The sequence below is a fragment of the Dermacentor andersoni genome, chromosome 5 (assembly GCF_023375885.2).
Source record: "Dermacentor andersoni chromosome 5, qqDerAnde1_hic_scaffold, whole genome shotgun sequence".
Taxonomy (NCBI): domain Eukaryota; kingdom Metazoa; phylum Arthropoda; class Arachnida; order Ixodida; family Ixodidae; genus Dermacentor; species Dermacentor andersoni.
Window position 1 is genome coordinate 126,659,156 of NC_092818.1, and position 15,931 is coordinate 126,675,086.

At 46.3% G+C, this 15,931-nt stretch overlaps 1 protein-coding gene across 1 annotated transcript in view; it reads right to left on the reverse strand.

Moving 5' to 3' along the window:
* The window catches only part of LOC126531119 (cytochrome P450 3A8-like), a 39,973-nt gene extending 32,070 nt beyond the window's left edge, over positions 1 to 7,903 (reverse strand). Inside the window, exons 1-2 of the mRNA XM_050178524.3 lie at positions 7,677 to 7,903; positions 742 to 838 (exon numbers count right to left, since the gene is read on the reverse strand). Of these exons, the coding sequence (XP_050034481.1) occupies positions 742 to 838; positions 7,677 to 7,741 (162 nt within the window). The 5' untranslated portion in view covers positions 7,742 to 7,903. The remainder of the gene's footprint in view (positions 1 to 741; positions 839 to 7,676) is intronic.
* Between the last annotated feature and the right edge of the window lie 8,028 nt (positions 7,904 to 15,931).

The window sequence follows — 15,931 nt, forward strand, 5'->3', positions numbered from 1 at the left end:
TATGAAGTAAGTTATATTTCTGGGTAATTATGCATTTCGTAATTCTTCTGCATTCGTACGTGCTGTATTTTTCTTCGTAACATGATAAAACGTACGCTATACGACAGCCGATAATATATGCCGTTACCGCAAAAAAACCTGAAGCATGTTTAGTCATTTTTTATTGTTTCTAGACTGCTTCAGCCCATTGAAGCGTTTCGCAAATCGCACAATACGATGTTCTCGCTGGTGGTTGACTAAATAAGCTACATAATACAGGAAAAAACACAAAATATTATGAGCAAAATGTCGAACCACATATTGATGTGTCTTGCTAGGGTGTGTCTCCAAATTGTACACCGAAATTTCTCCGCTCTGGCCAGTCGCATCCTCGTCGCCACTTTTACATCCGTTAGCGTTGTTGGCATAGACGTACGCTTAACAGGTCGTGAAGGCATAGGACAACGAGACCAACGGACGTAACACACATTATATAAGAATAGGTATTAGACAGGACCTATTCAAGAATGCATATTTCGGTGCTACATGTACCTTCACAGCTGAGTTTCAGCAGGTTGTGCTAGTGCTGACATTGTGATAATAATAACGTCACGTAACAGAACATACTTTTTTATTATTGTGCTCCATCGTTAACCTCAGAGCCCTTTATCTAAGCATGCTGTTGGTGTAATAGGCAATCCACACATAAAGATACGGTTGTGATAAACATTCAACATGGAAAGTTCTCGCCACAGTTCGCACCTTGAACAGACGACGCATTGCAGGGCCAAGGATCAAGGAGAACGGCTCGTGCGGAACATTTTGGTTCTTCCAGTAGTTCCTGTTCCTCGCAGCGTACCTGTGGTAGCATATACGCAGATCATGTGTGTCGAAGAATTATTGATTGGTTGAATGAATGAATAAATGAATGAGTGAAAAAAAGAATAATACGGCGAATTATTACGATTGAACTTTTCGTTTCACTTTTTGACTCGAATTGAATCCTAGGGTTTTTATATGCCACAAGCACGAGTTGATTATGAAGCACGCCGTAGTGGGGGACTCCGGATTAATTTCGACAGCCAGGGTATCTTTACCGTGCCCCCAACGCACGGTAAAGTATATTGTATTTTCATCATCATCATCATCATCATCATCATCCTAGTTACGCCCACTGCAGGGCAAAGGCCTCTCCCATACTTCTCCAGCTACCCCGGTCATGTACTAATTGTGGCCATGTTGTCCCTGCAAACGTCTTAATGTCATCCGCCCACCTAACTTTCTGTCGCCCCCTACTACGCTTCCCTTCCCTTGGAATCCAGTCCATAACCCTTAATGACCATCGGTTATCTTCCCTCCTCATTACATGTCCGGCCCATGCCCATTTCTTTTTCTTGATTTCAACTAAGATGTCATTTACCCGCGTTTGTTCCCTCACCCAATCTGCTCTTTTCTTATCCCTTAACGTTACACCTATCATTCTTCTTTCCATAGCTCGTTGCGTCGTCCTCAATTTCAGCAGAACCCTTTTCGTAAGCCTCCAGGTTTCTGCCCCGTACGTGAGTACTGGTAAGACACAGCTGTTATACACTTTCCTCTTGAGGGATAGCGGCAACCTGCTGTTCATGATTTGAGAATGCCTGCCAAACGCACCCCAGCCCATTCTTATTCTTCTGGTTATTTCAGTCTCATGATCCGGGTCCGTGGTCACTACCTGCCCTAAGTAGATGTATTCCCTTACCACTTCCAGTGCCTCGCTACCTATCGTAAACTGCTGTTCTCTTCCGAGACTGTTAAACATTACTTTAGTTTTCTGTAGATTAATTTTCAGACCCACCCTTCTGCTTTGCCTCTCCAGGTCAGTGAGCATGCATTGCAATTGGTCTCCTGAGTTACTAAGCAAGGCAATATCATCAGCGAAACGCAAGTTGCTAAGGTATTCTCCATCAACTTTTATCCCCAATTCTTCCCACTCCAGGCCTCTGAATACCTCCAGTAAACATGCTGTGAATAGCATTGGAGATATCGTATCTCCCTGTCTGACGCCTTTCTTTAATGGGATTTTGTTGCTTTCTTTGTGGAGGATTACGGTGGCTGTGGAACCGCTGTAGATATCTTCCAGTATCTTTACATATGGCTCATCTACACCCTGATTCCGTAGTGCCTTCATGACTGCTGAGGTTTCGACTGAATCAAATGCTTTTTCGTAATCAATGAAGGCTATATATAAGGGTTGGTTATATTCCGCACATTTCTCTATCACCTGATTGATAGTGTGAATATGGTCTATTGTTGAGTAGCCTTTACGGAATCCTGCCTGGTCCTTTGGTTGAAAGAAGTCTAAGGTATTCCTGATTCTATTTGCGATTACCTTAGTAAATACTTTGGAGGCAACGGACAGTAAGCTGATCGGTCTATAATTTTTCAAGTCTTTGGCGTCCCCTTTCTTATGGATTAGGATTATGTTAGCGTTCTTCCAAGATTCCGGTACGTTTGAGGTCATGAGGCATTGTGTATATAGGGCGGCCAATCTTTCTAGGACAGTGTTCCCACCATCCATCAACAAATCTGCTGTTACCTTATCCTCCCCAGCTGCCTTCCTCCTTTGCATAGCTCCCAAGGCGTTCTTTACCTCTTCCGGTGTTACTTGTGGGATTTCAAGTTCCTCTAGCCTATTCTCTCTCACCTTATCGTCATGGGTGTTACTGGTACTGTATAAATCTCTATAAAACTCTTCAGCCACTTGAACTATCTCATCCATATTAGTAACGATATTGCCGGCTTTGTCTCTTAACGCACACATCTGATTCTTGCCTATTCCTAGTTTCTTCTTCACTGCTTTTAGGTTTCCTCCGTTCCTGAGAGCCTGTTCAATTCTATCCATATTATAGGTCCTTATGTCCGCTGTCTTACGCTTGTTGATTAACTTAGAAAGTTCTGCCAGCTCTATTCTAGCTGTAGGGTTAGAGGCTTTCATACATTGGCGTTTTTTGATCAGATCTTTCGTCTCCTGCGATAGCTTACTGGTTTCCTGTTTAACGGCGTTACCACCGACTTCTATTGCGCACTCCTTAATGATGCCCATAAGATTGTTGTTCATTGCTTCAACACTATGTTCATCTTCCTGGGTTAAAGCCGAATACCTGTTCTGTAGCTTGATCCGGAATTCCTCTAGTTTCCCTCTTACCGCTAACTCATTGATTGGCTTCTTATGTACCAGTTTCTTCCGTTCCCTCCTCAAGTCAAGGCTAATTCGAGTTCTTACCATCCTATGGTCACTGCAGCGCACCTTGCCGAGCACGTCTACATCTTGTATGATGCCAGGGTTCGCGCAGAGTATGAAGTCGATTTCATTTCTAGTCTCACCATTCGGGCTCCTCCACGTCCACTTTCGGCTAACCCGCTTGCGGAAAAAGGTATTCATTATCCGCATATTATTCTGTTCTGCAAACTCTACTAATAACTCTCCTCTGCTATTCCTAGAGCCTATGCCATATTCCCCCACTGACTTGTCTCCGGCCTGCTTCTTGCCTACCCTGGCATTGAAATCGCCCATAAGTATACTGTATTTTGTTTTGACTTTACCCATCGCCGATTCCACGTCTTCATAGAAGCTTTTGACTTCCTGGTCATCATGACTAGATGTAGGAGCGTAGACCTGTACAACCTTCATTTTGTACCTCTTATTAAGTTTCACAACAAGACATGCCACCCTCTCGTTAATGCTATAGAATTCCTGTATGTTACCAGCTATGTTCTTATTAATCAGGAATCCGACTCCTAGTTCTCGTCTCTCTGCTAAGCCCCGGTAGCACAGGACGTGCCCGCTTTTTAGCACTGTATATGCTTCTTTTGGCCTCCTAACTTCACTGAGCCCTATTATATCCCATTTACTGCCCTCTAATTCCTCCAATAGGACTGCTAGACTCGCCTCACTAGATAACGTTCTAGCGTTAAACGTTGCCAGGTTCATATTCCAATGGCGGCCTGTCCGGAGCCAGGGATTCTTAGCACCCTCTGCAGCGTCGCAGGTCTGGCCGCCGCCGTGGTCAGTTGCTTCGCAGTAGCTGGGGACTGAGGGCCGGGGTTTGATTGTTGTGTTCATATAGGAGGTTGTGGCCAAGTACTGCACCAGGGTGGCCAATCCTGCTCTGGTGAGAGAGTGCGTTACCGGTTCTGGTCACCGGGATCAGGCCGCACTCCAGGCCTGTTTGTGCAATTTTCTCAACACACGTTTTTTTTTGTATTTTCCGGTGGGGAATTGTGCGGCATCGGGATTTGAATCACGGTCCTCTTGCACGGGAGGCGGATACTCTACCGTCCCCGAGGAGTTAAATTAAAAATTAAATTATGGGGTTTTACGTGACAAAACCACTTTCTGATTATGAGGCACGCCGTAGTGGAGGACTCCGGAAATTTCGACCACCTGGGGTTCTTTAACGTGCACGTAAATCTAAGTACACGGGTGTTTTCGCATTTCGCCCCCATCGAAATGCGGCCGCCGTGGCCGGGATACGATCCCGCGACCTCGTGCTCAGCAGTCTAACACCATAGCCGCTGAGTAACCACGGCGGGTCCCGCAGGAGTTGTACGCCTCATTTAACCTACAGTGGTGCCCTATTTGATCAGTCAAGGTGGACCAATCTGAGCTCGGTTATACCGCACGGATGGCACTCGGCTAGAGAACCTGGTATTTATGACCTGCACATGTGTGGCCATACATAATTGAAGATATATATGGATTTTTTTTTTTAGGAGGGTACCCGTACAGCGGTAAAATAAAGGAAAAGGCATTAAAAGAAAGAAAGAAAAAAGAAAGAAAAAGCGGAAAGAAAAAGGAACATGACAGGCGATTTGAACTCGTGACCATTGGATGTTGCCCGGAAAGATAGCTCAATAGGTTGGTTCTTCAGGCCCCAGGTTACTTTGAAGCGCCATAGCTCCTGCTCCGAGCCTCATATTTACGTGGAATCGGACTGATGTTGTCCGCGATAGTCGTTTTTTCAACCACTATCGATAGTCGATAGTGGTTGGAAGGCATACTTTCTTGGAAAAATGGCCGCCCGAGGAGAAGAGCGAGCTCGAGCGGCTTTAGAGACTAGGAAAACTGCCTTAAAATATTTAGACTTGAGGGAAAGCTTCGTGTACAAACTATAACACGGCAATCAGCACTCGAATACGACGAGAGAAATTATTGAGACGTGGAAAATTCCCTTGAAATAAATATGGTTTGCGAGACAAATGCTTGTAAGTATTGAACCTCTTAAAAGATGAGGGGGAAATATGCGCTCCCCGAGAGGTCATCGTCTGCACGGGACCACCACCAGGCACCTTACTGAGATGGGGAGGGCTCTGCGGGCCGGACACAAAGCCTCCCTTCTCCTTGCTAACTACTCCCTTCTCCTTGCTCCTTACTAAATGCGGCCGCCGCTACCAGGATTTAATCCCGCGACATCGTGCTCAGCAGCGCAACGTCATAGCCGCTAAGCCACCGCTGCGAATTGTTGCAATTATTGCATGATCAGATTAACGGTGATGCGATAAGGTTCACTTCATACGGGAGCACACCACCAAAACATCATAACCATGGACTCACAAGCACTACGCGAACTCTAGGCGAAAGCGTGAGAAGAAAAGCGCAGTGCTGCGCAAGACGGGCTCTGCGGCGATGATGGCTACAAGATGGAGCTAGAGTAGCGCGCGTCGTCTGTTCATCGATGACGCCGCCGATACCATACACGGAAACAAAGCGCTGCATGAGCGGAGGTCTGTCTGAGGCAGCTGCTGTGAATCGCGCCCGCGCGTCACCCACGCGCTTCCTCTCGCGGTCTCCCGATGAACGAGCCGGTAGTGCAACACTTCGCTCCGTTTCCAACATGCCAAACGAGACAGATTGTCCGCGCCAGCCAATATACCGCGAAATGAAAACCTGTATAGAGTGGCGCTCAAATTTCGCATGAGGGAGTGTATTAATTGTCGGTGAACTTTTCTCGTCGCGTGCTCACCCAAAAAATGGCAGCTGGAAAAGGGGTTTGTGTTTGACTTTCTGCGTAACCTAATTATGTTTCTAATACACTCAAATAACAATCCGAAGCTATCATATCTTTTACATGTTTGTAAGTCGTACGTTACGCATTTTCTGACGCAATTTACTTTTAAACGTTAATTTAGTTCAATAAGGCATTTGCGCTTGGCGGACGGCCTAGAAGAATGCGGATTTATGCTGCATTTTCGCTCATGTACGTGCGTGCGTGACCTCGCTTGTGGTGGTGCTGTTTGTGTAACGTCGTCTAACTTCCACACAAGCTTCGCTGTTCATCCGCTTTCACAGGATTGAACGGAGGCGGATATCTTTTTCTTTATTTCATTTCTTGCTTTGGATCTGTGCTTTGCTTTTTTTGCGTTTTTCGCGCACGCGAGGGCATTGTTAGGATGGGGTGCCACTCCAACTCTAGCCTAGCCCGTCCATCTTTGCAAGCAAAGCCCGCTGGGTGAGTTAATCGCATGTGCACTCGAGCCACGGGAATGATAACACTTCAGGCGAATGAGCCGCAAGATACGAGATGAGTAATTGCGTGGGTCACATCACTTGAGCGATCAGTGATGACGAAAAAGCCGGAGTCGCCCAGAAAATTTCAGACTGCACTTGAGAAGCGGCGTCCAAGCCACACCGCGTCCCCCTTGTGGTACGACAGAGTTTTATGTCGTAAATGGTAGTTGATCTTCGAGCGGTCCTGGGGAGCTAACGTGTGAGGCTGAGCTACACGACAGGCTTTGGAAGGGCGAAGAGTAAAAGGCAGAATATTGTCAAGGCAAATGCGAGGTGGCTGAATATAAAGAACATAAAGGGGGTGTAACCAGTGGTTTCATGTTTTGCAATGATATAGGCGCACATAATAAAAGGCAAGGTGTCATTCATATTTTTTTTTCTTGGCGTCGACGTCGATCAAAAGCTCGTCCATGAGAGTTCGGTTGGTGCGCTCCACGAGGCCATTAGTCTGCGGATGATACGGAGTCAAATGGCGAAACCGGCAAGCACAGAGCTGCAAAAGCTCTTCGATTGCGTCAACCACGAACACGGGGCCGCGGATTATTAGTAAAGAAATTATTTCCGATACCTTTGGGTCAATACTGAGTCGCTATCAGCGCCGATAAGCTTCTCTGATGTTCCCTTTAGCGGTGAGCTATAACACTACATTAGAGGTGATTTTCACAGGAGCCGGGCCCATAACGCATTATTATGAAAGAATATGCTGGGAGTTGCACACTGATGAAGCTTAACTTATGGTTGGAGCCATGCAGTGGAACGAAATGAATGAGTGTGACATCCCAGTTCACAATTGAAATGAAGATTGCGACATGTTCGCGTTGATTTTACTACGAAAAAAGCATTAGCTGCTTTATTGCGACCGTGCAATTGGTTCTCGGCATACAAGTAGACTTCAAAGCATCTGGCCTCTTACTTTCATTATGGGTTCCTAAGCAGATCAATTTTTAAAGAGACGCGAGTGTTCGAATGAGTGTGTCACCGTTATTCGTTTGTTTAGCCTACGTAGTATCACAAGTTATGCCGTAATAATGCTGCGCACACTCTCAAAGAGGCCTTCATTCCTTCTTTCTTGAGCAAGAACAAAACTGAAGCTACAGCAGAACACACAAAGTACGCTTGCGCAGGTCGCAGCGCTGAAAGTACTCACAAGTAAAGAAGAACGCAGACGAAGACTGCCAGGAGCACCCAGTCCACATTGGCAAAGCGCTCCATCAAGCTTTCGTATAGTAACTACAGATTGCGACTTTCCAGGCCCGATCTCCCTCTTGTAAATCTAAAAGTTCGCTTTCAAGGCTTGCGCCAGCTGAGCAGTTGACACATCCAGAGGATGAATAAAGTTGAGCAGCGTCGGGCCGGCTTGCCTTGCGCAGCTGGCGAGTCAATATCTCTTGGAGAGAGAAACGATGGGAAGGCGGCAGATAGTGGGGGAAGGGGGGGGGGGGGTCAGCTCCAGCACGTAGAAGCAATGGACACGCTGGCGTCAGTGACGCCGCAGCGAGACAATATATGACGTAAGTCGCTAAAGAAAATAACAGTCTAAAGAAATGCATGCTTATCTAAGCGTGTATTTGTAGTTTTTTTAGACGCTTAACCTAAGTGTCATATTTCTCCACGCTTACCGATCACGACGACTAGGAGTGATCAGACTTAGCAGGCTCTTCACACTTAGCAGGCGTCATAGGTACCCCTGTTCCCACGCTTATTACGGCGTAACCGTTATCCACGTGTCACGTTGTAGTGACGGTGAATAAGCCAGCATCAAAACTGTGAATAACTTATTGGTGGGCGAACCTGTGGCCTAAAAAGTAAGATTCACTCAAAGCACAACGATAGCGGTCAACACAGTCGGCGATCGTCGGAATCTTATCAGCGGGTCAAGCGCGTCGGCTTCTATATATCACTCGTCGAAGGTTGTAGTGTATTCGCTGGTGCTCGCGTGCTTCGCAGACACTACTACACAATTCGTGCAGCGCATGCAGTCTGATAATACAAGGTTCGTCTAGGACATACGCAGCAGAAAGAAAGATAACATTAGGTAAGTGCCAAATCATGCAGACGCGTCTTGCGCTGAGCGATAACGTTTAACGTTTGCTGTGAACAGCGGTCACCTGAGAAAAATAAACAAGCACACGTGTCACACGCTTAGAGACGGCGCCTGAGCTAATGGCACCCGAGGGGGAAGGGTATTGAGGTTAGGAGAATGCTCCATCCCCCCTTCCATCCCACGAAGTGATTCTTTGATAGAACGCTTGTACTTTTGTCTCCGCTTTTTCGCTTTGTTTCCCTGCATTTCTGGGAGCTGCCGCTCCCTCCTTGCGGCAATGGATGAAGAGCTCTCCGAGGACTTTCCTGATGTGCAGCCGTCAGGTCGGCTAGCGTCCAGGAAACGTGGAAGTGCGTCAACCGATATAGACAGCGAGGCCACAGAGATATGTTCGGACAGCTGCGACTCGTCAGACGATGATTTCCAGGTCATGATGAGTAGATCAGCGAAAAGAAAACTACTGCACGCATCTTCGTCGCCAAGTGCATCTATCGTGAAGAGTGCACCGCTGCGCTGGCCGCACACTGTGCTCTTTATGCCCGTGAACCCGGCGACAAATTTGCGCCTCCTCAACAGACAATTCCTCTCTTCGTTACTAGTGAGAATCGCACCAAATGAGATTAAAAACGTGCGAATAAACTCGCGGAATAATGTCCTGGCAGTTGATGTCTTACATCGCAGCGCCCAACAAGACCTACGTAATATAGCTGATATCGACAATGTAACGGTGCGATCAATGATCCCTGCAGGCGGCGATGGTACTGCGGGCGTGATTTATGACGTCGACGTTGCCATCCCTAATGACGGCTTGCCAACGCTGATAAAGCCAACGACAGAAGGCAATTTCATTACAAGGCTTTTCAGACTGGGAAACACAGGCTGTGTGAAGATTTTGTTTGAAGGAGACAGCCTTCCTTCCTTCCCACGTCAAAGTAGGACATGTCCGCCATCCAGTGTGACCATTCGTACCGAAGCCCCTCCAGTGCTTCAAGTGTTGCAAGATTGGCCAGGAATTCGCGATTCTAAAACGAATGGTCCGGGACAATTCAACGCATCGAGAGGCTGCTGCCGCTGTTCGGCGACGTCGGCATCGACACCGAAAACGTCCACGAAATTCCGCAACTGCAGACGGGTACACGCCAGCTACCGTCAGAAGGACTGCCGCGCCATCGCACTGCGCCACCAAGACAGATACAAGGAAAGCAAACAAAGCGGAGAAGCTCGCCCGTCCTCAAGAATGGCCTGAGCAACCGAGGGCACAACTCTCTGCTAAGTTACCTCAAAACGCACCGACTTCGACGGCTTCGGCAACTGTTGAAGCGACGCTGGCTGGTGATCTCCAGGTCATCAACATTCTGTGGTTGCTCATGAATGCCATTCGCGTTATACGTACACACATGAAGTCTTCGTCTGCGCAAAGCGCGCTACAGATGCTGGACACTTTGAGTCCCGTACTTGAAGCTCTTGGTTAAAATCATGGCCCCCCAGAAGCCGTCGCTTCGTGACGAAGTCCGGAACGTGTCGATATTTCAGTGGAACGCCAGAGGACTGAAGTCACGCATATCGGACTTTCGACAGTTTGTGTTCACGAATAAGTTCCCAGTAATCTGCATCTGCGAGCCCCTATCAGATAACATCAGACTGTCCGGGTATGAGTGTTTCATGTCCGCCACCCACGGAGAATGCGACGTGATGTTACGTATGTCGGTCATCCAGTGTCCCCTGACCAAGAAAACCAATACGTATGTCTGACGGTGAAGAAAGGCAAGCTCACTTTCACATTAATTGGAGCCTACATATCGCCCTCAAGTCGGTTGGACTGCGAGAGATTACGGCGAACCACGACAGCGACTCCGCAGCATTTGGTGATTACTGGAGATTTTAATGCCCACCACCATCTCTGGGGAAGTTCTAAGATAAACTCGAGCGGCAGAAGATTAGTGTCATTTGCCTACGAACAAGAACTGTGCTTGTTAAATGATGGAAGCCCCACCTTTCTGCGTGTAACTGCCTACTGTAGCTGCCTGGACCTCCCCTTTGTTACACGCTCCTTCACTAGAAAGGTCAGGTGGTTTCCGGATATTGAAACGCGGGGAAGTGACCACCTACCCACTTATCTTAGGACTGTACAGTTGACGGACTCCAGGTTAGCCGGCGTCACACAATGTATCGACTGGCCAATGTTCAAGTCAATTGTCGAAGACGGCTGTCGTACGACTTGTCCTCTAGCCTAGAGGACATCATAAAGGGTGCCTTAGAGGCGGCGAAACATTCGCTTCTGAGACCGTATACACGCACCGAATACGACATTGAGTTAGATAAGCTTCGTGCAATTCGTCGTCGTGCAAAGCGAAGATACAGGCGCACGAAGTCTGTACATGACTTGAGGTTGGCCAGAAGAGCTCAAAAGAAAATTCAGCGTCGCGTGGACAAACTTACATTGCAAAGATGGAAGTCATTCTGCGAATCTTTGGATCCAAGAAAACCTTCGTCTCACATATGGAGAACTGTTCGTGGTCTCCGTGGAACCCCGCAGCAGCGCCACCCTTTTAAGTCTTTGGCCCTGCAACGAACCAAGACGTTATAGCCATAAAGAAAGGAATTCAACAAGAGGGGACATTCGGCAAAAGCTAGAAACAGTAAATAGGTCACGCTAGTGTTAATGCCACCCGTTACCTGCCCGAGCGTCGAAAAAAAAAAGGAATGTCAAATGAAGTTATATTTTTCTTGCGCTACTTAGCAACAAGCTAACGGCACGCCAGACGCGCAAGATGCTTGCGTCATGCGCCAGACACGCCACCTAAGCGAGCGCGAGGCCGGCTGCGCATGTAGCATTCGCCTGTTCGGCGAGCCGTCCGTCTTTTCTATTTTTTCATTTTTTTTTATGTAGCCTGGTTTGTTGGGCTCCCGGCGTATTCTTCCGTTCCTCCCGCGCTTCGACGCGGCATCACTGCACTGTAGGACTACGGCAAGGTGAGACTTTTTGTTTGACAGTCTGCGACGCATTTCAAGCTATTTAGGCTTACGGCACGGATCTTAGACTTGTGTTGTAATTAGCGACACAACAGGTAGGCCGTCCTGGTGCAGTTATTTGAGTTAATGAATTGTACGTGTTTGTGACGCTTTCTTTGGGCTCCAACATTATTGTAACTTATTTCAGTAGTTTTTGGGAACGCTAGCAGCATGCACCCAGCTTAGTGACGCAGTTAGCGAAAAGCAGCTCGGCCGCTGTGACGCAGTTAGTTTCGCGTGTACTGAATCTTACTAAGAGAAGTCTGTGGCGCTTTCTCTGACGTCCAAAATTATTCAAAATCAATTTCGGTACATTTTGGGGTACTTTGTCCGCACCCGGCGTCGTGGTGCAGTTCGCGAAAAGCAGTTCGTACGCGGTGATGCGGTTATTTTCGCGTGTACTGAATCTTACTAGAACAACTTCGTGACGCTTTCTCTGGCCGCCAATATTATTGTAATTAATTCCGTAACTTTTTTGGATACTTTTGAGGCACGCTCGCCGCACTCGGCTTTGTGACACAGTTAGCGAGAAGCAGCTCGGCCGCTATGACGCAGTTACACACAATCATGCACAATGCAGATCGCGCGCAATGCGGATGATCTTCATTTTGCGGTATATGCTACCATACTCACAGTGGTACAATGTACAAGACTTCGATTCTCTCACTGACCAGCGCAGATGCCAATTATAAATCAGCGGTGAGAACGTAGGCTGTAGGATCCTTTCTGACTGAGGTGTGAAATAATATTTATCACTATCACTGGCTGGAAAACGGCGGGAAAGTTATTTTTCTTGTTAAGCGTGTTTACCGTATTTACACGTAAATAACGCAACCACAAATATAATGCGAAGGGGCCCTCTAGATTATCAGGAAAAGAAAAATATGTGGTACGCTTATAACGCGTGCTTATAGCGCAGAGAAGCAGGAAACGACGCTTAAAGGCAGGTGCCCGCGGGGCTTCAGTCGTCGTTGCTGTGAACTGCGTGTGCTGAATCTTACGGGGCCAAGTATTTGACGCATTTTATGCCCCTCCTCCCCCCCCCATCAAGATACACGTTCTTTCGGTGCTCAGGCTTGTCAAAAACTCGACGATCCGTTGCCGAGGGGGTTAACACGGGAGTGCGTTGCTGGCGCCAGAACGGGCAAAAGATAACGCCGTAGAGCTAAAAAAAAACCAGGAACATGTAAGACAATAATTTCGTCGTCTGAACCACGGAAAACAGGCTTTGCACCCACGCATTTGTCTTGAGTGCGAGTAGAAGGCATTCGGCGAGCGTCTAGCATGGTCTGGCTGAGAGCCTGCGTTGTATCCAACACCGCGTACGTATAGTGTACCATCGCGTCGGCTCAGGCCAAGATCTGTCGGAAACGCTGAGTAGCCAGTGCATTTGGGCTCTTGAAGTGCAGGAAATAATGTCCTCGAATGGGTGCTTGGAAATAAGATGTTTTCTTCAAATTTTATGCTATTGTTTGGGATGTTGGGTATTTTCTACGCCATGTATGTAAAAGCGAATTGCTTTTTTTTTTTTTGTAGTTACGCCCATTCACCACTTTCGCACGTTTTGCTTTTACACGCTCTTTTTCTATACTTTTCAGCTGATGCCATCCGGTGGAGCTTCGTACGGCAACTACTGCAGGTTTATATATGTATATATATATATATATCATGCCCTGCCAGAATGTGCAGGGCACAACTCTTTAAGCAAAGTGGCATGTGTTTTAGGAACCACAATGCGGGTAGCGATCCCAGTGCGTTATATTCAGAAGTCCACGCTTATGCGTGTGATTCTGCAAGAGCGGAACAAAGGGAAAATAGAGGAAACAATTAACAGAGATAAGAGTTGTTTTTGAAGTGAGTGCGACACACAAACTCAGTATGGAAGCGTTTAAGCCGGGCCAGTTTCGCTGCAGCCCGACCTTGTTCATTCGCCGCACGCTTGAGAGCCGCACAATAACAGTGCGCGTGCACGCGCCCGGTCACGTGCGCACGCCTTCAAAAAAAGTAGCCGTTTCGCCCGAAATGCGAAGTATGGATTGCGTTGACAGATAGATAGACAGTTGTTCGAAGTAAGCAGTCCACCCGCCGTGGTTGCTCAGTGGCTATGGTGTTAGGCTGCTGAGCACGAGGTCGCGGGATCGAATCCCGGCCACGGCGGCCGCATTTCGATGGGGGCGAAATGCGAAAACACCCGTGTACTTAGATTTAGGTGCACGTTAAAGAACCCCAGGTGGTCGAAATTTCCGGAGCCCTCCACTACGGCGTGCCTCATAATCAGAAAGTTGTTTTGGCACGTAAAACCCCATAATTAAAAAAGAAAAGTAAGCAGTCTATTCTATACGTTCCTTGGCATCGTTATCCATCGGCTTCACATGGCCCGCGTTCTCTTTAATTTATTTTCGTTACTTATGTAACTGTTTTTTTTAATAATATGCGGTAGCAGGACTAATTTACTAAAAAGACGTGGTAAAAACATTCTGTTTAGCTTCGAGCAGTGGCACGGGCAATGTATGTGTTTATGCAAGAGCGCATCATGTGCTTACCGTAGAATTTTGTGGCTTATACTCGTATGCAGCGGAAAGATCTCGTTAAGGTTATGTGCAGTTCAAAGACTCATACATACCAATGTATCGGAAAGTGAGGCGAAGTCTTTTATGAGAACCTGCTTTATCAAATCCGGTTCTGCAACCACGAGTGCCGGTTTACTACCTTCCTAGATGCTGAAAATATTTGTTGAAAACACCAGTTAGAATGATTGGAAATACTGAAGTTGGTCTTTTTTAAAACCTCCTTGCTTCTTCCATGATACAGATAGAACTTAGTATGGAACAAATAACAGAATTTGCGGAAATCTAAAAGTAAAATTAATGTAAGTACCATAAAGGAAATGGAGTTCTGTTTAAATTCCTTGAATAATTAAGCCCCGTATAATATCATTATCTCAAAACATTGGGTGATCCTGTAAAATTATATGTGATATTTAATTATGTCAAAATAAGGCATTGTAGGTTATTATGGTTATGGGGGATTCATCGAACTTTCAGCAGGGGAAATCGAGTTTGAAATTTCACATGTGGACTAGCGACAACAGATACAGGAACTGTGCGTCAAATAAATTCAAAAGCAATAAAATTCAAATAAAGTTTGGTTCTGATAGTCAATCAAGCCTGAATCAATGCCTATGTCGCTTACCCGAACAGTCTTCCAAGTTTTCGGCATCTTTCGTCGTCGATAAGGGAAATCGTCTAGAAAGGAAGATAAGCGAAAATATATGCAATCAGATGTATTTATTAGGTTATTATGCGTTTTTTTTATGCTGCTGTAATCTGCTGTGTTTTTCCCCGTCACATGATCAACCGCATGACATACGGCAGCCGATAACATGCGGCTGCCACAGTTAGAAATTATACAAAAGCAATTAGATTCGTCTTTTTTTTAGGAAATACAAAAGATTCGACTTTCCTTTACAGCTTATGGCCAGGAGTTAATTCCTGCCCTGGAGCTTCGTTGAAAAATACCTCCCCTTTCTTTTTTGCATAAGCTTTTGAAAGCCACTTCGAGATACCTGTACCGTCATATCTCGCCCCTTCAGGGACACGAAAGACTTGGCACTCTCAGGAGCATGTATTAACGACTATTTGTTTCCGGAGGAATTCATTTTGACACAACTTTCTTACGAGGACCATTTCCGAGTAGAATTTCTTTACAAAGTGATTTCTGAAGCACAAAAGCTTTCCCGAGCTCTTGAAGAACATTTCATGAGTTAAGTTAGTCGTTTGGCTTAACTCCAACCACATTTTTAGTGTGGTTCCTAAATTTTGTAATATCTTACATCCTTTTGTGTGCGTGTATGAGTGTATGAATATTGCATTTCAAATTTATTTTCTACTTGAATATTGTCAGAAAGCTTTCTTAGTGTCTTATTTTTGCTTGCTTGTCGCCGTGAATGTATCTACTGCCCCCATTCATGGTTGTGCCTGTTTTTATATCAATCCACTCCTGCCTGGGCAAGAGTATGGCCTGAAGTATATGGAAATAAGTAAGAAAACAAATGAATAATTTAGTTATTTTAGGAATAAGAACATTAAGTGCGATTACTCGTTCGCTTATTGTTTCACCGCTTCTTGAACATGCCCAAGTATTTCGCACATCGTATGATGCGACGTTTTCAAGTAATAAATTCGACATTACATAACGGTAGGTTTTACAGACACAACATATTCGAGAATGCATATTTCGATGCAACGTGTACTGTCGTAGCAGAGTTCCCGCAGGTTGGGGTGCTGGGTGCAGATACTGTGACGATTTCATATGCGCGCATCAGTCAAGGACTGGTTGTGTGTGGG